This window comes from Herpailurus yagouaroundi, unplaced genomic scaffold (genome assembly GCF_014898765.1).
Source record: "Herpailurus yagouaroundi ecotype Mexico unplaced genomic scaffold, PumYag 191, whole genome shotgun sequence".
NCBI classification, from domain to species: Eukaryota; Metazoa; Chordata; class Mammalia; order Carnivora; family Felidae; genus Herpailurus; species Herpailurus yagouaroundi.
The window spans coordinates 6,461,767-6,478,390 of NW_024412422.1; the positions used below are offsets into that span (position 1 = coordinate 6,461,767).

The 16,624-nt window shown below is 49.2% G+C and overlaps 1 protein-coding gene across 3 annotated transcripts in view; it reads left to right on the top strand.

Moving 5' to 3' along the window:
• Positions 1–16,624, top strand: part of KSR2 (kinase suppressor of ras 2) — a 436,616-nt gene that overhangs the window by 413,019 nt on the left and 6,973 nt on the right. For all 3 annotated transcript variants that reach the window (XM_040443767.1, XM_040443769.1, XM_040443768.1), the window contains exons 15-18: positions 3,691–3,787; positions 4,819–4,952; positions 10,777–10,908; positions 15,642–15,771. In XM_040443767.1, coding sequence (XP_040299701.1) covers positions 3,691–3,787; positions 4,819–4,952; positions 10,777–10,908; positions 15,642–15,771 — 493 coding nt within the window. The remainder of the gene's footprint in view (positions 1–3,690; positions 3,788–4,818; positions 4,953–10,776; positions 10,909–15,641; positions 15,772–16,624) is intronic.

The following is a 16,624-nucleotide window of genomic DNA, read 5'->3' on the forward strand; positions in this document are numbered from 1 at the left end:
CAAAGAGAGAAATACAGTGCCAACAGAACTGTTACCTGTCCATCAATCAGACACATTCTGATTTCGGAGATGTTAAACTTCAAGGAAATATGCATCTTGGAATCCATGGAATACAGCAAGGGTACCCACCATTTGGGGGAGGGGGGCTCTCGTGCTTAGTACCTGTACCTGTGCTTAGTACCCCGGTACCTGGCACATAACAAGGGCTCAGACACATTAACTGGAATTATTACTATTACTCCCATTTTACAGATGAGGAAACTGAGGTCGGAGTCCCTTCCCGAGGTCACCCCGTAAGTAGTAAATGAGAGAGTCGGATTTGGATTCACTTGGCTGCGTGTCTCTTAAATGGCCCCCAAATCATGTCCAGCACCCACACCAAAGAGGAGATGAGAGAAAGATCAGGACTGGGCTGATCCCATGTCTGTGTGTCCGTGAGCAGGTCCTCTGCCCCTCTGGGTCTCCGTATCCTCGTCTGTAGAAATGGGGCCACAATATGGCTCCTGCAAGTTGCTGTGAGGGTTGTAACCCTTCATCCTCTCCTTTGCCTTTCCCACCTCCCATGCTGCAAATGGCTTTTGGGCACCAGTGTTAGCCACAGAAGCCCCAAGCTCAGAACAGTTGCCAAAGACACTTGGACTGACTTGTCTGGAGTATCTGAGCCTCTTCCGCCCTGGATACCTGCCCGATGCCTGCTCCTGCTTCGAGCTCAGCCTTCGCCCCGCACCTGCTCTCCAGCTCAGCCCCGGATAAATACCTAATTCCTCTGTAGACTCTGCCCCTTGGGACTGCGTGAAGCGCTTAGAGATGGATACCTGGGGTATCGGTGTTGGTTTAGATTTTCTTTTAAATTTCAACACGTGGCATTTTGTTTACAGCAGACTTTTTTGGCAATTTGTTTACAGCAGACTTTTTTGAGTATAACATCTGGCCAAGTGTCCAGATCCTGAGAGCACAACCTGATGAATTTCCACTCAATTCACACTCATGTGCCAGCCAGCACCCAAATCAAAACATTGCCTGCACCCCGCCCACCCCCCCGACCCCCCGACCCCCCGCCACATTGGACCCCTCACGCCCTTTCCAGCCTCCCCGGCCCCCAAGGGTCACCACTACACTGACTTCTAGCACATGGGTCAGTTTTGTCTGGTTTTGCACTTTGTGTAAATAGAGTCACTCGGTGCGAGTCTTGAGTCGTCTTTGTTTAACACTGTGTTTATGAACGTCACGTTTTTTGCAGTTAGCAGTAATTCGCTGATTGTTATCCAGTACGTTATGAATATATGCTGTTATCTGGCTCTGTCGCAATCAATCCATCTTTCTGTCGATGAACATTTGGATTGGTTCCAGTGCGGGGCTATTATGAATGGGCTGCTATTAACGTTCTCGTACCTTCTGGCATGTCTGTGGGTGAATGTGAGTACGCATGCCTGTTGGCTATATATACTCAGGGAAGGAACCGCTGATCGTGGGGTGTTTGTATATTTCACTTTGGTAGACGTGCCAGGCTGTGGTCGTGCGAATTTACATCCCACCAGTCGCTGGAGGTACTCCAGCAGCCCCAGAAACCACAGGGTAGCGAGAGAAGCAAAGATTTTCGCAGCTGCTCCCAGAGAGGAAGTTGGGAGCAGGGAAGGAAATGGAATGGGTGTTTGAAGCCTGAGACTTGCACACAGTTACCCCGGGAAGGAGAGTCTGGGAGTCTTGAAGCCTGTTGCAATTATTTGCTCTGCCGTCTGCAGCGGGAACAGTATTTTCTGGGCTCTGTCCTGTAATGAGTGTAGGTGGCTGTTCAAGAACCGAGTATCCAGGGGAGGGGGTCCACCCACGGTCTCCGCCAATCCCCCATATTTAAATGTCAGTGTGACTTAATTGGCTGCACAGCCCGCCTCTCTCCCCCTCTCCTGCAGTAGCCACAGCAAACGTACCCCCCCAGGACAGCAACAACAGGGGACAGACTTGAGTCACCGTGGCTGCCTCCCACCAGCTTACGGGGCGACCTCGGACGGATGAATCAGACCCCCTGGGCGTCAGCTACGCTGAGAATCTCACTAAGAAATGAGTCTTAGTGAAAGGTCACAGGTAGCGTTTTGGACGGGTATGTGGGTGGATGGGTAGATACGTGGCCAGGTAGACAGGTAGGAATACAATGGATGGACAAGCAGATGTCGTATGCGTATGAATATAGAGCACATATTTACACAAGTGTGCGTACACATTTGGCATTTTATTGATCACTTACTACCTCGCCTAACAGCCAGCGTTTCATGAGTAGGGTACTTACTGTGCACTGGGCGTGGAGAGATGCCCACACCTTTACACACCTGATTTCATGGGGTTCTCCTAACCACCTCGTAAGGCCGGAACTATTGACTCCATTTTACAGATAGTGAAAGTGAGGCTCAGAGAGGTTAACTCACCTGCCCAGGGTCACACAGCTACTCACTGATGCCACCAGGATTCTAACCCACAAATTCTCACCACGATGCTATACTTCCCACCAGGTGCCAGGCACGGCACTCGGTTCCTTCTCTCACTCAGTCCTCGTAGTGACGCTACAAGGTAGGTATCACTCATTCTCTTTGCTAGTTGAGGAATCCGAGGCCCAGAGGGGTTAAGTAACCCACCCAAAGACACACAGTAAGGAGCAGAGCTGGGATCTAGCTTCCACTGCACAATCTCAGCCAAGTGTAGCGCATAACAAGGGCTCGAAAAATACTGAAGGAAGGGCTGAGAGTATTTTAGCAATGAAATCATAGATGAAAAGAAAAATGCAAGCCATCAGTTTTGACAGAAGATGGAACATGAACTTCCCTAATGCCATTCCTTCCTTTTCCAGCCGACACTTGCTCCTCTGAGCTAGATTTGGCGCTAGAGGCAGGGAATGCTGTGGTAAATATAGACTTCATTCATTTATTCATTCACTCATTCATTCTTTCCCTCATTCGGTGAGCACGTATTGAGTGCCTGCTGTGTGTGTGCCGGGAACGGAGCTCACCATAGAAGGGACGGATGGATGAGCAAGCAGGCAACTCAATGAAAAGGTGTCACTGTCGCTGCACTAACGTCCTTTTCCGTCTTGTCATTTGTCTTAAACCACTGGTCCTCAAAATGAACTCAGTGAGTCTGAACATAGTTTAAAAAACCCTCTAGACGGGCGTCTGGTTTGGGGGACAGGGTATCCGTGTTTACACACAACCATCTAAGGGCTCGAATGCGTCATTGGCTGATGGTCCTTGGTGGATATGAGCCACCATCTTGCTGGTGTTTCATCACTGTCCCCACCGCCCACCTCAGCAGCTTCTGGCGAGTGGGAGCAGCTGGCACAGGTGGCTGGCAGAGTGCTGAGTGGCGTCTCAGGACCCCAGAAGTTACTGGTTCATGCACAGCTTTCCTTCTATGCAACCCTGGGACGGAGGGAACGTGGCAAGCCTGCCTCTGGACTGGGTTAGTTTCTGCGGGCGTCCTGAGATGCTGGCGGTGGGGGTGTCGGTGAAGACCCCGAAGAACCCCAAAGAATGTGCTCCCAGGTCTGCATCCCAGAGCCAGATCTGAGGTCCATTCACAGGCTTGTTCTCCAACAGGCATCCTAGTGGCACATCCACTATTATTTGTCACATCGGACAACTGCCATGGGTCACTCTCATCTGAACAAGTGCCAATAATGTGTCCTCTCCTTTTGCTTTTCAGCCTGTGTAAGGGACGGACTCTCTACTCTGTGGTGAGGGACGCCAAAATCGTCTTGGATGTCAACAAAACGAGGCAGATTGCCCAAGAAATTGTGAAGGTACCACAGGGAGGGACTCCCTCCCGAGAGATGCAGGGTCTGGCTTCAGACCAGCAGTCTGGATTTAAAAAAAAAAAATTAGACTTGCCCTGAAAAATACCACGCTGTATGTGAGTAAGAGTTTTGCCCAGATACCACCATTAGGGATGGTCTCCCGATGTCTGGCTTCTGTCTGGTGCCTCATCATCATGATAATTGGGCACGTAGGGTACCAGGAGAAGAAGCTTGTGTTGTTAGAATCCCTTACCCCTCGGATGCTTGAATTCCCATGAGTGGAAGCCCTCTGTCTCTGTCTCTCTCTGACTCTCTCTCTCTCTGCAGCTGCCGGGGAAACATCCAGTTGTTGGGACTGTTGTTTGGGCTTAAAACAAACTGGAACATCCTGTGTTTTCTGGCAGGTGCCTCGTTAGTCAGTTGACTGGGACTTTCATTTCCCATTGGAAGTGTTAGGACTGAGCTGTTAGAAGAGATAAAATGTGACTGCTCATAAAGGCAAAACAAAACAAAACAAAAAAAAAAAAACAACAACACACACACACAAACAAGAATCTCGACACTTACCCTTGAGCTAGCTTCTCCTCCATGGTCTGGATCACTGGATCATGATCTGTCCCTTGAGGAATGTGGTGCCTTCAGCGCTGATATGGGTTAAGTAGCTATAAAACAAATGTCCTGCCGAGGGGTTATTTTTTTCAAAGAGGAAGTGCGGGGAGGTGGTTGATGGCATCCCTCAGCTTACTCTGGGGACCACCTCTCTGGTTCGTCTTCAGTTTTTCTCCCGCTAGGGATGTCTTCCTCTGGGGCTTCTTCCGGAAGCTTCAGAGCCAGGTGGGAACAGTTTGGCCGTAGTCTGAGGGCAGTGGCAGAGGCGTGCCTTGAGGACCCTGCCCGGTCCCGCACAGCCCCACCTGCAAGCCTGTGCGTTTGGGCCCCAAGCAGTGCAGCTGTTCAGGGTGCTCTTGAACCCGAGCCAGGGTAGCGGCGAGCGCTCCGTGTTCCCTGACGACATCCCGTTTCCTGGCTCCTTCCAGGGCATGGGCTACCTGCACGCAAAGGGGATCCTTCACAAGGACCTCAAGTCAAAGAATGTCTTCTACGACAACGGGAAAGTGGTGATCACAGACTTCGGGCTCTTCAGCATTTCCGGGGTGCTGCAGGCCGGCAGGTGAGCGGCGGTGGAAGGGCACAGAGGGGTCCTTGACGGATGACAGTCGGGGAGTGAGAAGTCACCCGAATGGCTTCAGGGGACCTAGACCGGGTGTTGGGCCTGAGGTCGCTTGGCTGAGCGGCGAGGCTGTTGCTAATGCCAGGTCACATTGTGATTCCCTTGGGACCTGTCTTGCGAGCGGTGCCTTTAAGTGCACGTGGGTTACTGGGCACGGAGCACCCCCAAGCCCTGAAAGCCCTTGCCCTTGAGCCTAAAAGGGAGACTCCCCCTTTGCCTGGAAGACCCGCCTGGCAGGCGGCCTCACCCAAGAGCCCTTGCTGCACGTTTTCTTGGGCATTCCTACATGTTAGGACAACATGAGTGTCAGTTAAGGGATTTAGAGTGAGACCCACCTGTGGCCCCACTTGATCGTGACTTCGGTTCCCTGAACTTGAGTTTCCTTGTCTGCAAGAAAAATGATGGGTCTGATCATGCCTACCTCATAGGACTCTTGTGTGGATGAACTAACACAATCAAGCGTCCTGCACCTTGCGGGAGCACAGAAAACACTACGGAGTAGCTGCTGCTGAGCTGTTGTAATTACGATTAATTTGCATATACCTCCCCCCAGGGTCACCCGGGAGAATCATTAACCATCCTTAAGTAATTAACTCTCAGGAGCCACTCACCCGCCCGAGGGCAAGCTGCCTCCAGTTGACCGGGAGAAACAGCTTGATTCCAAATAAACAACCCATGATTCAGAAGGTCTGCCCTCTGTGACTTTTCATTTGGAGCCTGAGCCACACGCTCGCAAACTTAAAAACCCTGCGGTTCTCTCTAATCACCCCTCTTCTATGCAGCTTCACTCACACTCTCCTTTTACTTCCGTTTCAGTGGCTTTGGAGAACCACTGATCTCTTTGAGGGTGACACCCCAGCCCCCCCCCACGCCCAAAGTGAATTTCGTTCATGCTATATAATACCTATAATATCGAAGAGCATCCCCAAATCAGCAAAACTTGATCTGCCTGCTTCTGTGTGATCTAGAAACAGAGCGCAACAGAAGCCGAAGTTGCTCTTTAGATTTTACTCCGCCCAAAAAGATTCCGTGCAGTCTCCAAAACTATCTATAGCACCTGAGCTAAGAAAAGAAGTAGGTAAATGAGCAGATAGATCAATGGGTAGATAAATGGAGAGTGTCCCTCAAGTTAGGACAGGAGGGCTGACTTGTGCAAATTCCTTCTTCCCTCTGTCTCCCCAGCAGCGCTCACTTGCGCATTTGCTGGTGGAGGGATTGCATGCACGCGCGTGCGCGCGCGCGCACGCACACACACACACACACACACACACACACACACACATATTCATCCATCACTCCAGGCTGAGGGGCTGAGAAAGCAATTGGTAACAACACTATGCACTCAGGTATTTGGGTCCAGACAAAAAGAGGCCCAGCAGATGTTTTCCTTATCAGACTTCAAGGCTCTTTAAAACCCAGTGCCTGGGGCACCTGGGTGGCTCAGTCGGTTAAGCGTCCAACTTGGGCTCAGGTCATGATCTCGTGGTCTGTGAGTTCGAGCCCCACATAGGGCTCTGTGTTGACAGTGCAGTGCCCATTTCGGATCCTCCCTCTCTCTCTCTCTGCCCCTCCCTACCCCTCCCTCCTGCTCTCAAAAATAAATAAACATTAAAACAAGAAAACAATTCCTCCCTCCTGGAGGCATGTCCACACTCTCTCTCTTTCTCCTTGCCTGTGTATTCTCTCACCGGTGGAGGAAAAGGGGACAGGGCCTCTGATTTTCTTCCTTTTAATTCTTGGTCTGCTGAAGCCCCAGGGTAACAAGGAAGAAAGGAAATGGAATGACGTGGGCTTCCTTTCCTTTCCCTCATCCTTAGAGGCCCCCTGTCAACCAGGAGGCAAGTTCAAGTCAAGGGCAAGGCGGCGGCTGGCCTGATTGTGTCAACACAAACCTGGGTAGTGTTGGGAGAGGCCAGGGGGCCCCCAGCGACCTCTCCCAGAGGAAATCCACATTTCACAGCTGCCCACCTGTCACCACGGGGTTTCTCCTGTGCTTATCTCCCCGTTCCAGTTGTGTGCAGGGCTTAGTTTAGTGCAGGGCTTCAGTTTGCTCCGTAAGAGTGCTATTTCTCCAGGAATTACTGTAAAATTGTGGTTGGGAGTCTCTGGAGTGACTGCGTCCACGGCTTTGGGCAGGTCACTGAAGTGCTTGGAAGCTCTGTGCTCTCATCCACAGAGCAGGGATTTTATTCATCCTGTCGTGGGTTTGCGGGGATTAAGTGGGATGGACAGCCTGGCACACAGTAGGCACTCAGCGGGGTTACTTGCTGTCCTGCCCTCCCTTCAGAGCTTGGGTCGATCACAATGCTGGCTTCCCAGCAGGGGGAGATCTGCCGGCCCTGGGCAGGGGTGGGGGTCACCCAGGGAAGTGAGCATGTCCTGAACATCCAGCCAGACCCCAGGGCTTCCCCCAGACCTGTCCCCAGCGTTGCGTGCTTACAGCTGTTCTGCCATCATTGAGAAAAGGTGTCATTTTCGGTGCCAGCCACGATCATGCCGGCCACGTGCAGACAATTATTAATCAGTAATAACCATCATGGAGATGACTTGAGTTTGTCACCCGGTGGGCCCATCCCCATGGGAACAGGACAGCCTGGAGTGGCTGGGCCAGACCTGGGGTCCAGCCCCCTCCCAGGTGTGTGCCCACGCCCACCCCAAGCTGAGGGTTAGGGAGTGGCCAGCACCCCTCCTCCTGACCCTGCTCGCAGTTCCAAACCTGCACTGAGCCAGTGAGTCTAGAATAGGCAGCAGGGACTGTTGGAAAGAGATCAGAACGGAGACGCTCTCCCTTCTCGCAGCAGCAGCCCCCCCCCCCCCCCCCCCCCCGCACCCCCAGTGGCCTGGTCCTACCTGGAGAGTGTCGGCTGGCCCGGGCCACCGCCCTTCCTTCAAGGGTGATGTTCTTTGTGCTCTAGTCTCAGCCCCGTCTCGGAGTCCTCAAGATGGACAAGTTAATTACTTTGAAATGATGTGCCCATTGTGCAGATGGGAGAGTGGAGACTCAGGCCTGCTCAGGGTCACATGGCTAGTCAGCAGCAGGTAGGTCCTTCAGTTACCGCAGGCATCCCCATTTCTGGAAGCAAGAACTCACTGGGACCTGCCAACTCGAGGGCTTGCCAGTGTGTTTCAGTCTTGCTTTCCAGCAGAGGATGTGTTCTAATAGGTCTGCTGTGCAGAGTAAGTCCTGTGTTACTGATGCCAAAAGGGAATTTGGACCATCTCCTTATTTTATGTATAAATTAGAGCGGTGACTCTCAACCTGGGGCTCTCCCGCCCCCCTGGGATATTTGTGATGTCTGGAGACATTTTTAGTTATCACAACAGGGGAAGAGATGTACTGGGGGAGCGGCCAGGGATCCTACAGTGCACAGGATAGCCTCCACCACAAAGAATTATCCAGCCCCCAAACTCCTGGAGCCTTGCTTGTCAGGGGTCCTTGTGGACCCCAGTGTGTGGTCCACAAGATAGCTTTAAGGAGGACGTGTATAAGCCTTTTTCATCTTAATTTTCATGCGTACTAAAAAAAAGTGCTAGTCTCCATTTATGGTCATGTTAAGAAGTAAATGAAAACAAAAAACCCATTTGTAGTAAATAATAGTCTAGAGCAGCACTGTCCAATACCCCCCCGGGCCATGTAGAGCAATGGAATTTTAACTTTAATTAAAATTAAATAAAATTAAATGTTCAGTTATTTAGCGTCACTAGCTGATTTCAAGTGCCCAGTAGCCATGATGGCTAGTGGCTGCCATATTGGATAGCACAGACAGAGAACATTTCCATCATCATGGAAAGCTCTATTGGGTATGGCTGCTAATAGAAGGTGTTCAGGTAGGGCAAGAATCATGATCATGGGATATGAATGAGTGCAGTCCAGGGAAGTACATCACGCCTGACATAGCTCAGAAGCCACCCTAGGAGAACTGTAGAATCCAGCCGGCCCCAGGTCCCCACATTTGGAGGCTCTGGACCGTCACAACCTCACTCTTGATGGTTGGAGACATCCATGCACCTCTCCCTTCGCTGTCCACTGGCCCTTCCCTGGGAGTCTTGAACCAGTGGAAATCTTGTAGGAGGTCTGTTCAGATTTCAGTCCCAAATGGAAAGGTCTGTACCTACTTACAATGTGAAGAAGGCAGCCAGCATATTTCCTCCTCCAGGAATTTATCTTGAGGAATAATCATAGATCTGAGTGGGAATATATTCCCAGTACCTACCTAAAGAGGTTCCTCACAGCATTGCTCATAATGATGGAAGGGGCAGGAGCTACCTAAGGCCCATCAACCAGGGGTTGGCTGTATACATTTTTTTTTTTAAGTTTTTTATTTATTTTTGGGACAGAGAGAGACAGAGCATGAACGGGGGAGGGGCAGAGAGAGAGGGAGACACAGAATCGGAAACAGGCTCCAGGCTCTGAGCCATCAGCCCAGAGCCCGACGCGGGGCTCGAACTCACGGACCACGAGATCGTGACCTGGCTGAAGTCGGACGCTCAACCAACTGCGCCACCCAGGCGCCCCTGGCTGTATACATTTTAAGAAACACATAGGATAGCATGATAACGTGCCAGTTACACACACCTTCTTTAAGTTTCTAGAACACCCCAAACAGGGCTTTCCTTACACCTTTGTCCTAACTTCCCCTTCTGCCTAGAATATTCTTCTCCTTATTCATATGGCTGGATCCTTTATGTCCTATCTTAGCTCACATTTTACCTAAAGTAAGTTCCCTCTTATCTTTAACACATTCCCCTGTTTAATTTTTTTTTTTTTTTTTTGCATAATGCTTATCACTATCTGTGTTTTTCCTATTTATTTAATTCATCTGCCATCACCTTCTCCTACCAAAGCGGAGGCTCCAGGAGGGCAGGGACCTTGCTGGACTCCCTCACCGCTATGCTCCCGGTGCCACAAACACAGAGTTTAGGCATAGTGGGTTCTCCATAAATACAGTCGATCCTCCTCATTTGTGCATTCCAGATTTGCGAATCTGCCTCCTCACATCTGTTTGCACCCCAAAAATCAATCCGCACATTTGCAATCATTCATGGGCATGCACAGGGTGGTGAAAATTTGAGTCACCTGATGCATGTGTTCCCAGCTGAGGTCAAACAAGGGGACACTCTGCGATCTTGCCTCAGCTCTTGTTCAGAGATGACCAGGGGACAGAGATGGGAGGGGGCTGTGCAGCGCAGGGCAGGAAGCCCTGCCCCCCCCCCCCCGGGCCAGTTGGACAGAGCTTTGCAACTCTGGCATCTCCTTGTGGGGCAGCCTCAGACACATCACTCAACGCTTCTGAGCCTTGTTTTCCTCTTCTGTAAGATAATGAAAATCGAACGTACTAGGATGAGTTGCTTTTAGGATTAAAGATTACAATCTGTGTGAGCTGTGCGTGTGAAGACATATTTCCTCTAGGAGCAATGATTCCATATTTGCTAACTCACTATTTGCAGAGACTTTATAAAACATAACTGCCATGGATAACAAGACTCAGCTGTCGTTGTTGAATGAATATGTAGAAGGGGGTGCCTCAGAAGTAGAGGGACCCGATGATGGTTTGGGTGTTGGGTGTCTCTCTCCAGGCCAGTCTTCCCTGTCCCTTCCACTGGGTCTCAGCCTCAAGTACAAGGTCAGACAGTGCCCAGCAGTGTGTGGCGGGGGGGCGGCGGCCCACGGGACAGAGATGGTCCAAAGACCCAGGGTCAGTGCTGGGGGGCTGGTCCTCCCTGGGCTGTGAAACGGGGCTCACTCTGTGTTTTGCTTCTCCAGGCGAGAGGATAAACTCCGCATCCAGAATGGCTGGCTGTGCCACCTGGCACCAGAGATCATCCGCCAGCTGTCCCCCGACACAGAGGAGGACAAGCTCCCCTTCTCCAAGCACTCAGATGTCTTTGCACTCGGGTAGGTGGCCCACCCAGGCAGAGGGACATTTCCCAAGCCTTTCTTCCACAGCTCTTGGAAGAGACGGGCTACTTATCTTCTGGGGCCAAGGTGGTTAGGTTTCTGGCTGAGTTTGGGGGTATCCAAGTGGGGTGTGGCAGAGGGATGACCCTAGCAAACCTTCATGCCTGGTTTCTAACCATGTGACCATGGCAAGTTGCTTGACCCATTCATTCATTCACTGAAGCAATAACCACAGAATATCTATGGAATACCTACTGTTAACAAGTATTCAAAACTTAGGGAATTAAAGAAGCATATATCATCTCAAGTTTCTGGGGTCAGGAATTTGAGGGTGACTTAGTTGAGTGGTTCTGAGCTGGTTCAGAATTTCTCATAAGGTTGTGGTCTAGATGTTGGCTAGAGCTGTGGTCTCATCTGAAGGCTCAATGGGCTGATGATCCACTTCCAAGGTGGCCCACCCACATGGCTGTTGGCAGGAGGCCTCAGTTCCTTGCCCTGTGGGCATTTCTTTAGGCTGCTTGAGTGACCTCACAAGCTGTATTGCCTTTATGAGCTGGTCTCAGAAATTACATATCGTTGTTTCTGCCACATTCTGTGTGTTAGAAACAAGCCTCTAAATCACAAGGTGGTGAATGAAGCTCTACTTTTTTAGAAAGGGATATCTAAGAATTTGTAGACATAGTTTTAGACCACCAAAGACGACTCCTCTGTCTTATCTAGTAGAAGACTGACAAGGAGGTCGTCGATTTTAGCAGAGTATGATAAATGCTATGCTGAGGATAAACACAGCAGTCCCACAGGACTGTGGGAGTAAAAGAGGAACTAAATTCAGCCTGGGAGATCAGAGAGGGCTTCCCAGAGGAGGTGACTCCTGAGCCTGAGTGAGAGGTTGAATATAAGTAGGCCAGATGAGGGTAGGGCAAGGTGTCTAGATAGAAGGAACATGTGAACAAGCCCAGAGTAACAGAAAACAAATTGTCCACAATGGAGGAACATGTGGGGAGTGAGAGGGGAGGGAATGAGAGATAGAGAATCAGGAAAAAAAATGAGCTGGGGATGGTGACACGAGAGACTAGAGAGGGAATCGGGGTCGATCTTGCAGGGACTGAGAGGCTGGGCTGAGGAGTTTTCATCTTCATAGCACTGGGGAGCCATTGATGGTTATTAAGCAGGGGGAGTGACATAATCATACTTTGAGTTTTGGAACAATCACTCTGCTGTGCAGAGAATGGAGAGGAGAAGGACAAGACTGAGGGGCTGGGAGACCAATCCAGGGGGGATGCTGGCAATCTCTACCAAATCACTGCCAGTGGGTTTGGATGCTGGAAATGGACATAAGAAGCGATGGGGGGGGGGGGGGCGGGTGGATGGGATAGGGTTTGATGATGGGTAGAATGTGGGTGGTGCCCAGATCCCTACCTTAGGCAGCTGGGTGGAGACTAATGTCTTTCACCAAGAGAGAGACCCTGGAGGGGAGGCCTGGCCTATGCTGGGAAGGCAAAGAATGCAGATTTGGACACAGTGAGCCTGGGCTACCTTGGAAATGGCCAGTGGAACCAACTAGAAGGCAGCTGTATCTACACATCTAGAATTTGGGAAAGAGGGGTGTAGGGCGTCTGAGCAAGGAGAGAGAAACCACACCCATGAAAGAGAATAGGATGTCTTTGGAAGCACAGAGAAGGATAGAAGGTGCAGGACAGAGCGCCCTGAGAAGGTGCATCCAGGAAGGCTTCCAGGCTCCCCTCCCTCCAACGGCCATGCTAGTCCTCGCCTTACCTTGTCCACCAAGGTGGTTGCAAAGATTGCTGGTTACAAGCAGAGACGGCACTGGGGAAGCTGTTTGGGAAAGTTGCAGCCCTGCAGATGTGTGCAATTAGACTTAGCAACACCACGAGCTGTCAGACCGTCTTCTGCGGAAAAGCACCCCTACTCTGTCCTCTCTGTACATCTCGGTGGTGGGGGATGGGGGAGGCATTTGCTGGCCCATCAGGATTCTCGACATCTATCACTTGGACCCCTTTAGACGTTGTCATTTGCCCTGATGAGTTTATGCCCAAATCTTTACCTCGTTAGAGACTGTAATCTGAAACCAAACTGCAATAATTAAGTTGGTATATTTTAGTATAAATTTAGCGAAAGGAAAAAGAATGTAATTAACAAAATGTACCAAAGTGGGTAATTGGTTTTCCACTGGAGTTTTAATCTTTAGCAGTTTATTTTTTTCTTCGTGTGAGTTTCTCTTGAAAGTTGGGTTTGAAAGGAAGTTTTAATGAGGCTTTTATTCCTGACACTGCTGAATTCTAAGGGACCTGGCTTCTTGTTGCTTGGGAACATCATGCTCAGGCAGGACTTAGAACAAAACTGGACTTTTAAAAGCATATTGAGCATCATGCTAAGGTTCTTGTGGGTGCTGTCTCATGGAATCTTCACAAGCATCCTTTGTGGCAGGGACCATTGCTGTTCCCAAATGACCGGCGAGGAAACAGGCTCCAGGTGGCTCAGTGACTTGCCATGTGGTCAGGGGTGGATCCGGAGTCCAACTTGGGACATCCCAACTTCAGAGTTGGAGCTTTTAGCCACGGGGATTTCAGAGTCATTTTACCACGAAAAGCCCTCTTTCCCTTAACTGTGAATCAAAGAGAATAAAACCGGGGAAGCTTTCTGAGGATTGAGCGAGAAAACACCTGTAAGGCATGCAGCACGGGGTCAAGCTCCTAATAGGCTCCCTTCCCCCTTTCACGTGAGCCCTTGCCTGCAATCTGCCTGTGCCTCCTTCCCCAGACCCCAACCATCAGCTGGAGGATTGCCCCCCGCCGACCCTGAATCCTTCACTGCCCCAATTAGGAAAGACTCTGGAACAGGATGGAGGGCAGGTTTCTCATAGCATAATGGCCAATGGTGCAATTCTACAGTCAGATCAACTAGATTCAGCTTCTGGCTTGCACCTCTTATTTGCTGTGTGACCCTGAGTAAGATATATAACCTTCCTGAGTCTCTGTCTCCTCTTCTGTGAAATGGCGATAATGATAGTGCTTCCTGTTTGAACACATAGGTCTTATTTTTGTTCAGGTGTGTTGATGGCAATAGATGGGGGAAACAACTGTCATTGAAGAGATGGCTTGTTATTCATGGTTTCCAAAGGAGGGGGCACATCATATCAAGCAGGGCCACACAGGGAAGCACCAGGGTCAGTGAGGAGGAAGATGTGGGCAAGAGCCTTTATTATGATTTACTTGGGGAGGAACTGGTGAGGCAGGGTAAGCAGGCTAGAATTGGCTAGTGTGACTAATTTAGCGGGCCCTGGAGTGCAAGATTGTCCCAGTAGGGCAGGGGAATATTGGCCCTGAGTGGAAGCCTGATGGAGGTGGGGGGGGGGGGGGGCTTTGGATTGGCTAGTTTGCATATGAAAGGCATACTCATGGGAGAGTCCCTTACCATCTTTAGGAATAAGCTTGCCCTTCTGAGAGCGGCAGTCCCTCCAGGGTCAGGGAGGCCCCCAGATGTCACATCAGCAAAAGGAAAAGGCATGCTTCCTATATGTCCCCCATAATCATTACAAATGTAGAGGGCTTCGCATAGTGTCTTAACACAAAGTCAAAACTCAGTCAGTGTTATTGATTATTACGATGACAACAGTAATCATCTAGCACCTTAACGTGGCAACTTCCTGAGCATCTAACGCAACACCCCAACACCCGGACATCACCGCTCTTTGCCCCGGAGGGATGAGGCTGGCAGGGGGAGAATATGCTGAGAAGTGGGACCCTAGAAATAGCTGGTTTGACACAGTCCTCTGATCAGTAAAGAGGATAGCAGAGTGCTTCGTGTTCTTTAAAGCAAATTTGCATAAATTATCTTAGATTAGAGGAAAGATCATTTCCTAGGATTGTTTCAGATATTTCCTGAGTTGGGAATTTTGTTCCCAGTGAGCTGAGACCTATTCCTATGATACAACGCAGCAATTCCCCAGCACCCAGTGAGTACCCCATGGCATCCGCCAATGTCCTCACTGCCACCCACACCCCCCCCCCCAGCAATTTTCCCGCACTATTCCATGAGCTAGTTTATATTTAGGAAACAAAACTATAAAAAAATCCTATCCTATCACCCAGAGTTAGCCATCGTTAACATTTTACTATTTCTTTTTTTCCTAATTTTTTAAGAGTAGGTACTACCTTATATACAGTCTTGTGTCCTGCTTTTTTTACTTAGAATTATATATTAAGCATTTTTTTCATGTGAGCAAAATTTCTTTGAAATGTTTTAATAATATCATATTCCATGTTGTTTTATGGAGTTACCATAATACATGCAACCTATTCCTTTTGTTGAACGTTTGTGTCGTTTCTCCTTGATTTGCTATTACATATGATGCTATAGAGAATATCTTTGTAAGGGGATTTTTGTATACCTAAGTATTTCCTTACAGTGGTTTCCTGGAAGTGTAAGTCTAGGGTCAGAAATCCTAGCCATGTTCCATTAAACTTCAAGGTGCTAGGTTTTGACTCGTTTTAATTCAGGCACCAGGGAAGGTATCCTGGGATAAACATGACTTCTAAGACATCAAGGAAGCTTTAGGTGTATCTCTGCTACCAAAACACAAGCCCTGTGAGGAAGAAACTAGGAAATAGAGGGCTGTGTGTGTGTGTGTGTGTGTGTGTGTGTGTGTTGAGATACAGGGTCAAGAGCGACATAGCATATCAACACCCCTTAACAACATCTGCCAACAGCACAATTTGGTATGAACTCCACGCCAGGGAGTGGCCTTTCAAGACCCAACCAGCAGAGGCAATCATCTGGCAAATGGGCACCGGCATGAAACCCAACCTCAGCCAGATCGGCATGGGAAAAGAAATCTCGGTAAGTCCTGGGTCAGTGCCAGCTCTTGGGAACAAAGAGAAAGGTAGATACGGTTCTGGACCTTCTTTTTCCTGTGTGTTAAGGTTATGAATGCTTCCCCAGAGGGTGACACAATAGCATGCCCACAGCCTTGTCAGATAGTGATTTGGAGCTTAGGAAGTGTAGTTTCTGAACTATGCCTGCAATTCAGGTTCCTGCCTCAAGGGTGCAGTAGCACTTGGCCAGATTTTTCCTAGCAATGAATTGCTGAAACAAGTAGAACCAGTGAATTCCTCTTTTACTGTTACTTTTAAAAGATATCCATTAAAATGCTACTCATATTAATGATTCTAATTTTATTTGTACCAACATAAAAAATTTTAAGGCATTATCCGACTCAGAACACTATACACAGAATCAGAGAAGCCTGAGTATAAATTCATAATCACCCTCTAAAACACAGCAGGAAGAGTCCCGTCTTTTGATCAGAAGGCAGATAAGTCAGGGGAGGAATAATAATCTGGTATGTTTCTAAGGATTACCTGTATCTAGGTTTCTTTTCTGAGGTGAGGTGATTATTAAAAGTAACTTTCTACTCTTTGACTTTGAAGAGCACTTATGGTATGGGGATGTGGATAGAGACCTCAGGATTCACTTTTCTCCCTTCCTTTGAGGAAATAAAAATGCCCAAGAAACTCCTCGGGGAGTATTATTGATTTTAGCATATTCTAGACCTCCTAGAATAGAAAGGACCTGCCTAGTTTGCTATATGGGTCATGAGTTGGATAAGTGGAAGAATGGATAGATAAAGAGTTGGATGGATGGAAAGATAGATAGATAGATAGATAGATAGATAGATAGATAGATAGATAGA